Raw genomic sequence first — 17,455 nt, forward strand, 5'->3', positions numbered from 1 at the left:
TGAGCGTTTAGAATATCTCTGCCAGGTCGGCCAGGTGTGTGATTGTAGTCTTGCTGTTCACGATCATGTCATCCACATATACTGCCATGTTTCTCCCGAGCTATTACTTGAACATCTGGTCGCCCTTTCTTTGGTAAGTTGCCCCGGTGTTTTTTAGGCCGAAAGGCATCACTTTGTAGCAATATACTCCTTTGTCGGTGATGAAGGCCATGTTCTATTGGTCTTGCGGCGCCATTCGGATTTGGTTGTAGCCCAAGAATGCATCCATAAATGTAAGAAGTTCGCCTACAGTGGCATCGACCAACTGGTCGATTCTCGGGAGTAAATAGCAGTCTTTGGGGCATGCCCGGTTGAGATCGGTGTAATCAACACACATCCTCCAGCTTCCATTTGGTTTCTTAACGAGGACTATATTTGACAGCCACCGAGGGTATTTTACCTCGGTAATAAACCCTACCTCTTTAAGGTGGTCGACCTCATCACCGATCGCCTTCTATCAGTCAGGGGCGAAATTCCTTGGCCTTTGCTTCACTGGCCTAGCCTCGGGGTCGATGTTGAGCTGATGCTGGGTCACGTCTAGGCCGATCCCGGGTATCTCCTTGGAGGACCATGCAAATACATCGGCATTCTCTCTCAGGAAGTCTATGAGCTAGAGTTGATTTGCTTTAGGGAGTGCCATCCTGATTTTTACGGTCAAATCGGGGCGGTTCCTTTTCAAGAGTACCTCGGTGAGTTGCTCGGGAGGCTTAGACGCCTCGACGCTACAACTCCTTCTCGGGGATCTGGGACTTGACGGGGGCGTGACTTCTCCGGGAGAGTAACCACTGTAAGATAGCATCGCCTCGATTCTCCTGGGTCACTTCGGGACTCCCCGATCCCTACCGAAGTTGGAAACTTAATGGCCCGGTGGTAGGTGGACACCACTGCTTTCAACTTGTTGAGTGTTGGTCGGCCTGTTATAGGCCAAGGGCAGATCGATTATCATGAAGGTGGTCATTATTGTCTTGGCTCTCGGCTCTTCCCCGATGGTGATAGGGATGATGGTGGTTCCGAGCAGGGAGATAGAATCCCCGATGAACCCGGTAAGTGTCGACGCCATGGGGGTGAGGTCCTCGTTGGTTAAGCCGAGCTTCTTGAAGGCGTCAAGGTGTCGGCCATTACTCTTTTGACCCAAGCGTTGGCCATCCGGATGGAGATCGCCAGAGCATCATTGTGATGGGAGCGCTTAACCTCTTCAGCTCCGAAAGTGATTTCGGGCTCGAGCTCGGGTCGGGGACGTTTCTCGACCGTGCTCCAAGCATAGGCCTTCCTTGCCGTGGAGTTGCTGCCGTCGGTAGCCGGTCCTCCAGAGATGACGTCGATCTGCCTTTCGGCGGGTCCCCTAGGGCACGGAGTTGCTTCCCGAGGTTCCTTGAGATAGCACCTGAGGTGACCTCTTCGGATCAGGTCCTCGATTTGATTCTGGAGGTCACGATAGTCTTCCATGTCATGGTTGTAGTCTCGGTGGAACCTGTAATATTTGGACCGATTTTTGTGAGTAGCTTTCATGGGGTTGGGCTATCGCAAGAGGCCCTTCTCCTTGATTTGGAGGAAGATCTTGGTACGAGATGCATTTAGAGGGAGAGGCGAGGGCCTCGGGAGTAGCAACTCTTGTCGGTTGGGCCTCTGGCGGGGTTGCCCTGGGGCTACTGAGGTCGTTCCTCGGGATTATTCTGCCCTTGGCCTCTTCTCGCCCATGCGCTTTCCCGCTACCAGAGCTTCGGCGGCGATGTACTGGTTGGCGCGCTGGAGCATCTCGGGGATGGTTGATGGCGGCTTCTCGATCAATGGCTAGAAGAACCTTGAAGGCTTCAAACCCATCAGAAATGCCTACATGATTAAAGAAGGATGAGCATCCGGGAATCCTAGGATTTTAGTAGCGAAACGTGCCACGAACTGAGAGAGCGACTTATTTTCGCACTGGGATAACGCGAGCAAAGTGGCCATGGAAGGTCTGGGATGCATGCTGGCAAGGAAATTCTGCTCGAACTCCTTGGCGAGCTGGTCGAAAGATAAGATCAAGGACGGGAGTAGCCAGTTGAACCACGCTCGTGCCGGTCCCCTAAAGGTGGTCAGCAATGCCCGACACATCAGTGCATCGGAGGTGCCATAGAGGGCCATTTGAGCCCAAAACACGGCGATGTGCTCTGCGGGATCGGAGCCACCGTCGTACGTCTCCAGTCCTTGCAGCCTGAAGTTGAGGGGTATAGGCTTGTCATGTATTTCCGGAGTAAAAGGGGATCCGCTTGAGCTACCTGTTGAATCTCAGATTTTGATGATGTAATCAATTGGTGGGTTAATTGATCTAATCTATATTATTGAGTTAAGTATGCAGGATTAACTACGATAACCAGAAAACATAAAGCAAGGATACCGGAGTCGAGCTCGATGGACGTTTAAGAGACCGAAGAATCATCGGAGATGCTGCCGGAACCATCCGAGAAGAAATCGGGAACGTGTCGGAAGTTCGCCGAAGAAATCGTCGGAGGCTCGCGGAGATCACCAAGAAGGCTCGGCTACTCGTTAAAGTCATCACAAAGATTGGGAGCTTGCAGGGAGTCCGTCGGAAGAAGTTCGTCGGAAAGCTCGCCAGAACAAGACTCGACGTTCGCGGTTGAAAATTTGCTTAGGACGTGTTTTGGTTATGTAGTCCACTTGTAATTAGGATTAGAATTAAGAGATAATCCTATATCCTGGTTACGGGCCAACTGGGCCCAAAGTCAGAGTTGGTTTAGGCTAAAAATTAAGCTAAACCAGCGAACTAGAGAGCCAAGATTGAAGCCCAACTAGTGGCTGAAAATACTGTAGTCGAGCTGAAAACACTATAGGCGGTGGCACCGCCTAGCTGGGCGGTGACACCTCCTTGGCTGGGCGGTTGCACCGCCCAGCACCCGAGCACTGGGCGGTGGCACCGCCTGGCTGGGCGGTGGAACCGCCAGCACCGGGAACCCTAAGAGAATTCAAATTTTGGAGCCCAAAATTTGAATCCTCTTGAGGCCTATAAATACCCCTCAAATCTCAGCTGAGGTAACAACTTTTTGAGCAGCAAGTGTTTGAGAGAAAAGCCTTAGAAAAGTGTTAGCTTGTCTTGTTTTCAATTTGCTAGTGTTCACCTCCTTCTTTCTTGTTGAAAATCTGTAAGAGAGTGAACCGCTTGTAAAAGTTGTAAGAGGGGTGTTTACCCTTCCATTTCAATAGACTTGCTAGTGGAAGGTGGGAGCCTCATCGAAGAGGGGCCTCACAAGTGGAGTAGGTCATTTGACCGAACCACTCTAAAAATCGGCGTAATCTCTGGTTTGCTTTTTATTATTGTCATTTACATTACTGTAAATCTTCTTACTGCTTTAGTTCCTTATTACTCTTGCTGCGCAACTTCAAGAATACGCCTTCAAGTTAAATTTCTCAAGTTTCGTTCTTAACGTACGAAAGATTTTGTTAAAATCGAAGTTTTAATCCGCCGCACTAATTCACCCCCCCCTCTTAGTGCCGCTCCGATCCTAACAAGTGGTATCAGAGCAAGGTTATCTCTCATATTTGGTTTAATACCCAAGAGAGATGACTTACTCCGGCATGCAAGAGGGCCATTCTATTGCACGACCACCTTTGTTTAATGGGTCGGATTACACATATTGGAAGACTCGCATGAGAATCTTCCTCATTTCTATGGACTTTGAGCTTTGGTCTATTATCGAGAATGGATTTCAAAAATCTTCTCTTCCGATGAGCGAATGGGATGAATCGGAGAAGAAGGTTTTTGCTTTAAATGCAAAGGCTATGAATGCCTTGTTTTGTGCACTAGACAAAAACGAATTTAATCGTGTTTCAATGTGTGATTCGGCTTTTGATATTTGGAGAACTCTTGAGGTCACTCATGAAGGCACTAGCCGAGTGAAAGAGTCCAAAATCAACATCCTTGTGCACTCTTACGAACTTTTCCGAATGAAACCAAGTGAGTCCATCGGAGACATGTACACCCGGTTTACGGATGTCATCAATGGACTCAAAACTCTTGGTAAAGATTTTACTAACTTTGAACTAGTAACTAAAATCTTAAGATCCCTCCCTAAAAGTTGGGATCCAAAAGTTACGGCCATTCAAGAGGCCAAAGACCTTAAAGCATTCCCTCTTGAAGAACTCATTGGGTCTCTAATGACCTACGAAATGACATGTCAAGCTCATGACGAACTCGAGAACCCCCTTCCAAAGAACAGGAAGGATATGGCACTCAAATCACAAGAAGACCACTTGAAAGGAACATCAAGTGATGAGGACAGTGACAATGACATTGCACTTTTGACTCAAAAGTTTAAAAAATATTTAAGAAAGAACAGATTTAAAAATAATACAAAAAATAAATTTGAACAAAAGAAGGACCAAGTGATTTGCTATGAATGCAAAAAACCGGGACACTATAAGAACGATTGTCCTCAAGCCAAAAAAGGAACATCAAAGAAGAAGGCATTCAAGGCAACGTGGGATGATTCAAGCGCATCCGAAGAAGAGGAGTCCAACACCGAGCAAGTTGCTCATTACGCGCTAATGGCGTTAGGAGAAGAGGTATGTGATTTATTTAATGAAGATTTATCTTTTGAAGAACTATCTATCGCTTTTCATGAATTATTTGATGAATGTAGAACTGTTAGCAAGAAGTTAAGTATCTTAAAGAAAGAGCATGCTTTGCTACAAGATAAGTTTGATAGTCTTCAAACTCCTCCATGCTCGAAGTGTGAGCACTTAGAAGCAATAAAAAATGAAAATTTGCTTCTTAAGGAAACCTTAAACAAGTTTAAGGTTGGTAGCAAAGGATTAGATATGATCCTTGCACATAAGGGTCACATCGCAAATAGAAATGGAATTGGATTTGTAAAAGGATTACATCAAAATCCTACCACTTTCATAAAATGACCTACATTACATGTTTCCTCTTATATGAAATGCAACTTTTGTTGCAAATCCGGACATATTGCCTACAAATGCCCATTTAGGAAAATTAGTTCAGAAAAATTAATATGGGTTCCTAAAGGAACTATAAAGAATTCAATCATAAATAACAAAGTTAGTGGGTCAATTTTTGAGGCACCCAAAATCAAATGGGTACCTAAAAATCATCCTCTTTTGTAGACAAACCCACAAGCTAGGAGCAAGAGATGGTATCTCGATAGTGGATGCTCAAGACATGACTGGAGATCCATCTCATTTCTCTATGCTCACTAGCAAAGAAGAAGGGTACGTTACCTTCGGAGACAACAACAAGGGCAAAATCATTGGCAAGGGAACTATTGGTAACAAATTTAATTTTTCCATTGATGATGTCTTACTAGTTGATGGATTGAAACATAATCTCTTGAGTATTAGTCAACTATGTGATAAAGGTTACATCGTTAGATTTGAATCAAATATGTGCATTATTGAAAAACCAAATCATAACATGACTATGATTGCTTTAAAACAAAATAATGTCTATACCATCAATCTTGATGAACTAAGTAATGAAATGTGCTTCTCCGCCGTAAATGATGATGCTTGGCTTTGGCATAGGAGATTAGGCCATGCAAGCATGAAAACAATATCTAAGATCTCATCTCAAGAATTAGTACGAGGAATTCCAAATATAAAGTTTATTAAGGACAAAGTATGCGATGCATGTCAACTAGGCAAACAAATAAAAACAAGCTTCAAACCAAAAAATCAAATTAGCACTACTAGACCATTACAATTGATCCATTTGGACTTATTTGGACCAATTGATACAACAAGTCTAGGTGGAAGCAAATATGCTTTTGTGATTGTGGATGACTACTCTAGATATACTTGGACCTATTTCTTAGCTCACAAAAGTAATTGCTTCAAGTGTTTCTCTAAATTTTGTAAACTCACTCAAAACGAAAAAGGCTTCATGATTTCATCAATTCGGAGTGATCACGGTGGTGAATTCCAAAATCGTGACTTTCAAAATTTTTGCGAAAGTAATGGGTACAATCACAACTTCTCAACTCCAAGAAATCCTCAACAAAATGGAGTAGTTGAAAGGAAAAATAGAAACCTACAAGAAATGGCAAGAACTATGTTGAATGAACATAGTTTACCTAAGTACTTTTGGGCCGAAGCCGTAAATACGGCTTGCTACATCATGAATAGAGTTCTAATAAGACCATCCTTATCCAAAACTTCCTATGAATTATGGAATAACAAAAAACCAAACATCTCCTATTTTAAAGTTTTTGGTTGTAAATGCTTTATTTTAAATGAAAGGGATGCTTTAGGAAAATTTGATGCTAAATCCGATGAAGGCATCTTTCTTGGTTACTCTTCCGTTTCTAAAGCTTTTCGGGTTTTTAATAAAAGAACTTTAGTAATTGAAGAGTCTATTTATGTAGTTTTTAATGAAATTTTCGATTTAAAGAAAAATGATTTTGATGATGATCTTGGTTTTGATAATTTGAATTTAAATGAACCCTCTCCTCAAAATAGCCATTTGAATGCATCTTCTTCCGAAATTTCTTTACCAAAAGAATGGAAGTATGTAGATGCTCATCCAAAAGAGCAAATTATAGGAGATACATCAAAAGGGGTTCAAACTCGTTCTTCTTTCAAAAATTTCTGTGCTAACGCCGCTTTCCTTTCTCAAATTGAACCTAAATGCATTGACGAAGCCTTAAAAGATGATTTTTGGATCATTGCAATGCAAGAAGAATTGAACCAATTTGAGAGGAATGAGGTATGGAAGCTTGTTCCTAGACCAAGTGACCACTTAGTCATAGGTACTAAGTGGGTCTTTAGAAACAAGCAAGACGAAAATGGTATCGTAGTTAGAAACAAGGCTAGATTAGTGGCCAAAGGTTTCAACCAAGAAGAAGGTATCGATTACGAAGAAACCTTCGCTCCTGTGTCTCGATTAGAAGCCATAAGGATGCTCCTTGCCTATGCTAGTAGTAATAATTTTAAACTATTTCAAATGGATGTTAAAAGTGCTTTCTTGAATGGTTTTATTTCCAAAGAAGTATTTGTCGAACAACCTCCTGGATTTGAAAATTCTCTTCTTCCTAATCATGTATTCAAATTGACTAAAGCTCTCTATGGCTTAAAACAAACTCCTAGAGCTTGGTATGAAAGGCTTAGTTCCTTTTTTATTTTAAATAATTTTACCAAAGGCAAGGTTGATACTACATTGTTTATTAAACATTTTGAAAATAATTTTCTTATTGTGCAAATTTATGTTGACGAAATTGTGTTTGGCTCTTCGGATGAATCACTATGTGAATCATTTGCCAAATGTATGAGTCTTGAATTTGAAATGAGTTTAATGGGTGAATTAACTTTCTTTTTGGGATTACAAATCAAACAACTTAGTGATGGTATATTTCTTAACCAATCCAAATATACATTAGAATTGTTAAAACGATTTAACATGGATAATTCAAAAGCAATAAACACCCCTATAAGTACTGCGACTAAGTTAGATATGGATGAAAATGGTGAAAGTTTCGATAAAAAACATATAGGGGAATGATAGGTAGTCTACTCTACCTCACTGTGACTAGACCGGATATTATGTTTAGTGTAGGACTTTGCACTAGGTTTCAATCTAATCCTAAATTATCTCATCTTAAGAGTGTTAAAAAAATATTTAGGTATCTTAAAGGAACTCCAAATTTAGGATTGTGGTATCCAAAATCTGAAAAATTCGATCTAATAGCTTATGCAGATGCCGATTTTGGCGGATGCAGGATAGATAGAAAAAGTACATCCGGAACATGCCAATTTTTAGGACATGCACTTGTTTCTTGGACTTCCAAGAAACAAAATTCAGTTGCACTATCTACGGCGGAAGCCGAATACATTGCTGCAAGTGCATGTTGTGCACAAGTCATTTGGATGAAAAATACATTAGAAGACTATGGAATTCACTTTAAAAATATTCCCATAAAATGTGATAATACTAGTGCCATATGTCTTACTAAAAATCCAATTTAGCATTCTAGAACTAAGCACATCGACGTTAGGCATCATTTCATACGCGATCATGTCCTTAACAATAATGTTGTTCTAGAATTCATTGACACAAAGCATCAATTAGCAAATATATTCACAAAAGCCTTGAATGAAGACCAATTTGAATTCATTAGAAGGGAATTAGGTATGTTAAATTGTCCCTAAACAATAAACTTGTTTGATTGGATTTTCCGTAAAGTTTTTCATCTTCTTTCCGTCTCTCATTCTCCTTCAAATTACATATGACATGTTGTGAAATCTCGAAATCGACTTTGATGACTTGATTATGAATTTCAAGTTAGCGATTTGATTTAAATAAGTTTTATCTAAATCATAATCTTGATCTTGCAAAATTGGAATCACAAATAATATCTTTTGGCATTCATGAATTGATACTTACAAATATGAAAGTATTGGCATTCATGACTTGAATTTGATTGAAACATTGTATGCTTAAATTAATCATTCTCCTATGTTTCAAAAATTCTTTAAATGCCTTATGTGATGATTAAAAAGTAATGTTGAGATTTTCATTAATTTGACGATTTGAATGAGTTTGTATTCGAATTATGATCTTGACTTCGTGAAATTACGACTTGAATTTTTTTTTTATCCCAATCTCTCTCTTATACATCTACAATTTCTGTTATTCATAGAAAGAAGAGATTAGATAATATGAATGCATGCTGAATTTTCCTCTAAAATGAACTCTGCGTAAATATTTTTGCATACTTAATTTTCAATGATAAAATCGTTGTATGACAAAATATGTGCTTCAAGTCTCATTTTCCTTTTTGTTGATGACAAAGGGGGAGAAAAGTGATGACTTATATCATTCTTAATAGCATGACAAAATATGAATTGCAAAATCCTTGAGAAAAGTGATCGATCGATGATTATCTTATATGCCTTGCAAAATCCTTGAAAATATCGTAAGATTGATTGATCATATTGAATGCATGTCTAAAATGTATAATCATGCAATTCAAGTTGAAAATCTTTATCTCTTGTCATAGTAAAATTTGTCTCTTATCTTTCGACTTGAAAAAGATTTTCATCAAAGTTTCGTATTTACATTATGCTTAATGAGAATAACGATAAGTTCTACGGTTAGAGCTTATCGGTTTATACTTGAATTCAATGATGAAATTCAAGTGTTTTATCTTCTCATAATATGGCATATAGATAGGGGGAGTTACGTTTAACTCCGTCATCAATTGATTGTCATCATCAAAAAGGGGGAGATTGTTGAATCTCGGATTTTGATGATGTAATCAATTGGTGGGTTAATTGATCTAATCCATATTATTGAGTTAAGTGTGCAGGATTAACTACGATAACCAGAAAACATAAAGCAAGGATACCGGAGTCGAGCTCGATGGACGTTTAAGAGACCGAAGAATCATCGGAGATGCTGCCGGAACCATCCGAGAAGAAATCGGGAACGTGTCGGAAGTTCGCCGAAGAAATCGTCGGAGGCTCGCGGAGATCACCAAGAAGGCTCGGCTACTCGTTAAAGTCATCACAAAGATTGGGAGCTTGCAGGGAGTCCGTCGGAAGAAGTTCGTCGGAAAGCTCGCCAGAACAAGACTCGACGTTCGCGGTTGAAAATTTGCTTAGGACGTGTTTTGGTTATGTAGTCCACTTGTAATTAGGATTAGGATTAAGAGATAATCCTATATCCTGGTTAGGGGCCAACTGGGCCCAAAGTCAGAGTTGGTTTAGGCTAAAAATTAAGCTAAACCAGCGAACTAGAGAGCCAAGATTGAAGCCCAACTAGTGGCTGAAAACACTGTAGTCGGGCTGAAAACACTGTAGGCGGTGGCACCGCCTAGCTGGGCGGTGACACCTCCTTGGCTGGGCGGTTGCACCGCCTAGCACCCGAGCGCTGGGCGGTGGAACCGCCAGCACCGAGAACCCTAAGAGAATTCAAATTTTGGAGCCCAAAATTTGAATCCTCTTGAGGCCTATAAATACCCCTCAAATCTCAGCTGAGGTAACAACTTTTTGAGCAGCAAGTGTTTGAGAGAAAAGCCTTAGAAAAGTGTTAGCTTGTCTTGTTTTCAAATTGCTAGTGTTCACCTCCTTCTTTCTTGTTGAAAATCTGTAAGAGAGTGAACCGCTTGTAAAAGTTGTAAGAGGGGTGTTTACCCTTCCATTTCAAGAGACTTGCTAGTGGAAGGTGGGAGCCTCATCGAAGAGGGGCCTCGCAAGTGGAGTAGGTCATTTGACCGAACCACTCTAAAAATCGGCGTAATCTCTGGTTTGCTTTTTATTATTGTCATTTACATTACTGCAAATCTTCTTACTGCTTTAGTTCCTTATTACTCTTGCTGCGCAACTTCAAGAATACGCCTTCAAGTTAAATTTCTCAAGTTTCGTTCTTAACATACGAAAGATTTTGTTAAAATCGAAGTTTTAATCCGCTGCACTAATTCACCCCCCCCTCTTAGTGCCGCTCCGATCCTAACACTACCTTCGCCCGTCTCGCCCCATGACTTCTGGAACTCGCACTAGAACTCGTCCAGGCATTGGTTGACCTAGGATAGCTGGATCCATCAGGGTGCGGGTATGCTCTACTCAGGCAAGCCTCTCGGGTCTATTATCTGCTCTCGGGCTTCTCCCGTCCCAACTTGCTCCCTGCTCGATCTTTGTCATATCGGGTCAATCGGGGGAGCTGCTAGTCGGATGATTTGAGGAATGAGTGGGACGATCGTCTACATCATTCCCGCCATCACATGCACTTGCTTGGTTAGGCCGAGGAATGCTTCGGGCGAGACGACCGAGGGTCCCATGGTAAGCCCGAGGGGTGACAACCCTGGGTCATTGAATAGGTGCCAGTAGCGATATGGCATCGAGGCCGGGATTCTCTCGTCTCTGAGGATGGGGAGGGGTTGATCTCCAGGCCCGACAGAGGGGTGACCGGTTGATGGTTCTTCCTCTGGGAGGGATCCTGCGTGATTCTCCTGCAACATGTCCCTCTTTCTAGTGCCAAAAATGTTGGTGAACTGATAAGCCATGGCTGATGAGTCAGCACAGCCTGGTCCACGGGGCGATGTCGGGAGTCTTCGGTCAGCTTATCTGGATGCCGAAGCCAGTCAAGCCCTTCAATTGGTGTGTTGGCATCGCAATATTGACGTTTCTTCGTCGGGATGCTGATTGGCGCGTTGGTATGAAGGACGCCTATATTGATCGGGATGGCCTCGCCTCGGACGTTGCCATTTTCCTACACAAAAGGCCTCGTTGGGTCATTATCGATTGTGGCCCCTCGACAAGTAAGCCAGTGTGGGGTTCTACTTTCTGCCTCCTTTTTTTTCTCCTTTGGCCGGATGCCGACCAGGGGCTTTTATACTACTATACGAGGGTCGGTTGTATGCGGGTTTGGCATGACGTGTTGAATCTCAGATTTTGATGATGAAGTCAATTGTCATTTGTTATCTAATCTAAGTGTTGAGATAAGTGTGCAGGATTAACTACGATAAGAGTAAGACAAGCAGCAGGTGTTGCGCCGGAGTCAAGATCATGATCACGTTGGGAGTTCAAGAGTTCGACGGAAGTTCGGACGGTCGTCGGAGGTTCAGCGAGGACAGATCCGAGAAGTCCAGAAGCTTGCCAAGCGAAGCTCGTCGGAACTCGCCAAGTGGATCGTCGCAAAGTCCAGGAGTATGCCGGATGTCCGCAGAAGGATCACCGAGGGTTATCGGTTGATCGACGGAAGTTGGCCGGAAACTCGCCGGAAGAAGCGATTGACGCATCGGAGCAAAGCTGCAGAAGTTGTCTTAGAGTTAATCGTAGTTAGCATGATGATTAAGCATGAAAATGGGAGGTGATCCCATTAGCTTAATCTTGGGGCAATTGGGCCCCTGAAAAGATTCAAAGTGGGCCGAATGGAGTGAACCATTCGGACCCTGATTGCACCAGGAGGTGCAACCGCCCCAGCCAGGAGGTGCAACCGCCTGGGCTGTGGGGGTTGGGAGGTGCAACCGCCCCAGCCAGGAGGTGCAACCGCCAGGGCTGCGAGGCTGGGAGGTGCAACCGCCCCAGCCGAGAGGTGCAACCGCCCAGAGCTCAGTCTTCGAGCTAGACTGGGCGGTGCAACCTCCTCTGCCAAGAGGTAGCACCGCCAGAGCTCAAGTTTCGAGCTCTGCCAGGCGATGCAACCACCGAGCTCAGTCTTCGAGCTCTGGCAGAGAGGTGCATCAGCCTGAGCTCAGTCTCGAGCCCTGCCAGGTGATGCAATCACCGAGCTCAGTCTTCGAGCTCTGGCAGAGAGGTGCATCAGCCTGAGCTCAGTTTGGAGCTCTGCCAGGTGATGCAACCACCGAGCTCAGTTTCGAGCTCTGCCAGGTGATGCAATCACCAAGCTCAGTCTTCGAGCTCTGCCAGGTGATGCAATCACCGAGCTCAGTCTTCGAGCTCTAGCAGAGAGAAGCAATCGCCTGAGCTCAGTCTTCGAGCTCTGCCAGGCGGTGCCACCTCTCCAGTCAAGAGGTGCAACCGCCTGATCCCAGAATTCTGGGATTTGATCGATTTGATCGTTTTGAGCTCCAAATTTGAACTGGGTTGGGGCCTATAAATACCCCACCCATTCAGCACTGAAAAGAGACAGATCCACACCGAATTCTTGATCTTTTCAGTGATTCTAAGAGCTCAAATTTGTGTAAAGTCCTAAAGTTCTCCTCCTTCTGTTCTTCAAGTCTTGAGTTGTAAAGAGAGGAGAGAAAGGATCTGTAAAGGTTGTCTCCTGAGCCTGTCAAAAGGAGAGAAACTGTAAAAGGGCAGTTAGCCTTCGCCCATTGAAGGAAGGCAGCTAGTTGACGTCGGCAACCTCGTCGGTGGAGGAAGCCAAAAGTGGAGTAGGTCAAGGCTGACCGAACCACTCTAAATCTCTGGTTTGCGTTTATTTTTGAGCACTTTATCATTACTGCAAACCTCCTCCATTACTACTGCTCTCTGCGCTTTCACGAACAAGTTCTAAGTGCTGTTCTTTCAGAATCTGCATTCAAACGTAAATCGTGTTTTCGTACGATCTTCACACTGCAGTTTACGCTTACATTCGGACTCCATTTATAACTGCAAATTGCTTTCTACGTAAAACGCTTTTCCAGGTTCAAAACTGCTTTTAAACGCAAAACTACATTTAGACGTAAATCTGAGTTTAGACGTAAATCTGCGTTTAGACGTAAAACTACGTTTAGACGTAAATCTACGTTTAGACGTAAAACTGCGTTTAGACGTAAATCTGAGTTTAGACGTAAACTGCACTTAGACACAAAACTGCGCTTAGACGCAAACTGTGTTCAGACGCAAACTGTGTTCAGACGCAAACTGCGCTTAGACGCAATCTGCGCTTAGACGCAAACTGCACTTAGATACAAACTGAGAATTAGCTTTTGCATCATAATAGTTTTTATTGAACGAACGCAGCTTTTGGTTTTTAATCGCTGTAAGATTTCCGCTGCACTAATTCACCCCCCCCCTCTTAGTGCTCTCGATCCTAACAATTGGTATCAGAGCCCGGTTAACTCTCAAAAGGATTAAAACCCAAGAGAGATGGCTTACGCCGGAAACCAAGAGGGCCATTCTATTACACGTCCACCCATGTTTAATGGGACGGACTACACCTACTGGAAAACCCGAATGAGGATCTTTCTTATTTCTATGGATTTTGAATTATGGAATCTTGTCGAGAATGGTTTTTCAAAGTCTTCTCTTCCAATGATCGATTGGAATGATTTGGAGAAGAAGGCTTTCGCTCTAAATGCAAAGGCTATGAACGCCTTATTTTGTGCACTCGATAAAAACGAGTTTAACCGTGTTTCAACTTGTGAAACTGCATTTGATATTTGGCACACACTCGAAGTGACCCATGAGGGCACAAGTAGAGTAAAAGAGTCAAAAATCAATTTGCTGTTACACTCTTTCGAACTCTTTCGGATGAAACCGAGTGAAACCATTGGCGACATGTTTACCCGTTTCACGGATGTCGTCAACGGTTTAAAAGGACTCGGAAAGAGCTTTTCGGATTTTGAGCTTGTTAATAAGATACTAAGATCCCTTCCTAAGAGTTGGGATCCTAAAGTCACCGCTATTCAAGAGGCAAAAGATCTGCGAAATTTCCCTCTTGAAGAACTAATCGGGTCACTAATGACCTATGAAATGACTTGTAAAGCTCATGAAGAGCAAGAAGACATCCTTCCAAAGAACAGGAAGGATATGGCACTCAAAACGTCAGAATGCCACTTGAGAGAAAACTCAAGTGATGAGGACTGTGATGATGACTTGGCACTACTAACAAGAAAGTTTAAAAAGTTCTTTAAAAGAAACAAATTTAAGAATGATGCAAAAAATAAACTTGAACCCAAAAAGGACCAAGTGATCTGCTATGAATGCAAAAAGCCGGGACACTACAAAAGTGATTGTCCCCCCAAGTCAAGAAAAGAACAACAAAGAAGAAGGCGCTCCAAGCAACATGGGATGATTCGAGCGCATCTGAGGAAGAGGAGTCCAACACCGAGCAAGTTGCTCATTACGCCTTAATGGCCATCGAAGACGAGGTAACAAATTCAATAGATGCTGATTTATCTTTCGATGAATTATTAAATACTTTCAATGACTTATTTGACGAATGCAAGAGTATAAGTAGAAAATATAAATTGCTGAAAAAGATGCATGATAGTCTTACCTGTGAGTTTGATAAGTTAAAAGTCGAACATCATGATAGTTTAAATTCATGTATCAAATGTCATGATTTAGAAACTATGCAAAAAGAAAACCTGCTACTCAAGGACACCTTGAAGAAATTCGAGGTTGGTAGCAAGTCATTAAACATGATCCTTGCAAACAAGGGTCACATTCCAAACAGGAGCGGGATTGGATTTGTGAGAAATCCTCACCAAAATCCAACCACCTTCATAAAAGGCTCCATCTTACATGTTCAACACCAAACCAAGTGCAACTTTTGTTGCAAATCTGGACACAAGACACATTGTTGTCCATTCAAGAAAATAAGTCCAAACAAATTAATTTGGGTTCCTAAAGGAACCATGATAAACTCTATGCAACATGATAAGAAATGTAGATCTATTTATGAGGCACCCAAAAGCAAATGGGTACCTAAACATCATCCTTTCTTGTAGAAAACTAAACAATCGCAAGCTAGGAGCAAGAAATGGTACCTTGATAGTGGATGCTCAAGGCATATGACCGGAGATCCATCTCAATTCTCTAAGCTCACTAGCATAGACGAAGGATATGTCACCTTCGGAGACAACAACAAGGGTAAAATCATTGGCAAAGGAACCATAGGTAACAAATCCAACCTCTCTATTGAAGATGTTTTACTAGTTGATGGTTTAAAACATAACCTCTTGAGCATTAGTCAATTATGTGATAAAGGATATATTATAAGATTTGAATCTAATGCTTGTATCATTGAAAAACCACACAAAAATATATCTATGATTGCATTAAAACAAAACAACGTATACACTATTGACATCAATGACTTATGTGATGAAATGTGCCTTGCCGTTATGAATGAGGATGCTTGGCTATGGCATAGAAGATTAGGTCATGCTAGCATGAAACTAATCACTCAAGTATCATCTAGAGAACTTGTAAGAGGAATTCCTCATATCAAGTTCATCAAAGATAATGTATGCGATGCTTGCCAATTAGGTAAGCAAATTAAGGGTAGCTTCAAAGCTAAGAATCAAATAAGCACCTCTAGGCCCTTACAATTGATCCATATGGACTTGTTCGGACCAATCTCTACATCGAGTCTAGGAGGTAGCAAATACGCCTTTGTCATTATTGATGACTATAGCAGATATACATGGACCTACTTCTTAAAACAGAAAAATGAATGCTTTAGATATTTTACCAAGTTTTGTAAACTTGTTCAAAATGAAAAAGGATCTATGATTTCGTCAATTAGAAGTGATCATGGTGGAGAATTTCAAAACCATGACTTCCAAGAATTCTGTGAACTCAACGGATATAACCATAATTTCTCTACTCCAAGAAATCCTCAACAAAATGGGGTAGTAGAAAGAAAAAATCGAAATTTACAAGAAATGGCAAGAACAATGTTGAATGAACATAGCCTACCCAAATATTTTTGGGCCGAAGCTGTAAACACTGCATGCTATATTTTAAATAGAGTCCTAGTAAGACCCTTACTCACCAAAACTCCTTATGAGTTATGGAATAACAAAAAACCCAATGTCTCATATTTCAAAGTCTTTGGGTGTAAGTGTTTTATCTTGAATGAAAAGGATAACTTAGGAAAATTCGATGCTAAATCTGATGAAGGAATCTTTCTTGGTTATTCTTCGGTTTCTAAAGCTTTTCGCATCTTCAATAAAAGAACCTTAGTTATTGAAGAATCCATCCATGTTGTTTTCAATGAGATTTCAGAAATTAAGAAAAATGATCTTGATGATGATTTTGATTCCTTGAATTTAAACGAAACCCCATCTCCAATTAGCAACTTGGATGCATCCACTTCCGAAATATCCTTACCCAAGGATTGGAAGTATATAGATGCTCATCCTAAGGAGCTAATCCTAGGAGACACATCAAAGGGGGTTCAAACACGATCTTCTTTTAAAAACTTTTGTGCCAACGCCGCCTTTCTCTCCCAAATTGAACCCAAATGTGTTGATGAAGCCATGAAAGATGATTCATGGATTATCGCAATGCAAGATGAATTAAATCAATTTGAGAGAAATGAGGTGTGGACGCTTGTTCCTAGGCCAAATGACCATTTAGTTATTGGTACTAAATGGGTCTTTAGAAACAAGCAAGATGAAAATGGTATCGTGGTTAGAAACAAGGCTAGATTAGTGGCCAAAGGTTTCAACCAAGAAGAAGGTATCGATTACGAAGAAACCTTCGCACCTGTGGAAGCCATAAGGATGCTCCTTGCCTACGCCAGTTGCAATAATTTTAAGTTATTTCAAATGGATGTTAAAAGCGCTTTTCTAAATGGTTTCATTTCCGAAGAAGTTTATGTTGAACAACCCCCTGGATTTGAAAATAATGGCTACCCTAATCATGTGTTTAGACTAACTAAAGCTCTCTATGGTTTAAAACAAGCCCCAAGGGCTTGGTATGAGAGACTTAGTTCTTTTCTCATTGAAAATAATTTCATAAAAGGCAAGGTTGATACTACATTGTTTATCAAAAATTTTGAAAATAATTTTCTCATTGTTCAGATTTATGTTGATGATATCATCTTTGGCTCTACAAATGAATCTCTTTGTGAATCGTTTGGTAAAACTATGAGTCTTGAATTCAAAATGAGCTTAATGGGAGAATTAACATTCTTCTTAGGTTTACAAATCAAACAACTAAGCAATGGCATCTTTATTAGTCAAGCTAAATATGCCATGAATTTATTAAAAAGGTTTAATATGAA

At 41.5% G+C, this 17,455-nt stretch overlaps 1 protein-coding gene across 1 annotated transcript; it reads right to left on the reverse strand.

The window, feature by feature from the left end:
- Nucleotides 1–1,119: 1,119 nt before the first annotated feature.
- On the reverse strand, nucleotides 1,120–11,051 carry LOC135607567 (uncharacterized). Its single transcript, XM_065099509.1, has 4 exons — nucleotides 10,753–11,051; nucleotides 1,926–2,230; nucleotides 1,605–1,869; nucleotides 1,120–1,510 (listed from the first exon to the last, which is right to left on the reverse strand). Exons 1-4 carry the CDS (start codon nucleotides 11,049–11,051, stop codon nucleotides 1,120–1,122), a joined length of 1,260 nt encoding a protein of 419 aa, XP_064955581.1.
- Nucleotides 11,052–17,455: the final 6,404 nt, after the last annotated feature.

The sequence above is a fragment of the Musa acuminata genome, chromosome BXJ2-3 (assembly GCF_036884655.1).
Source record: "Musa acuminata AAA Group cultivar baxijiao chromosome BXJ2-3, Cavendish_Baxijiao_AAA, whole genome shotgun sequence".
NCBI lineage: Eukaryota > Viridiplantae > Streptophyta > Magnoliopsida > Zingiberales > Musaceae > Musa > Musa acuminata.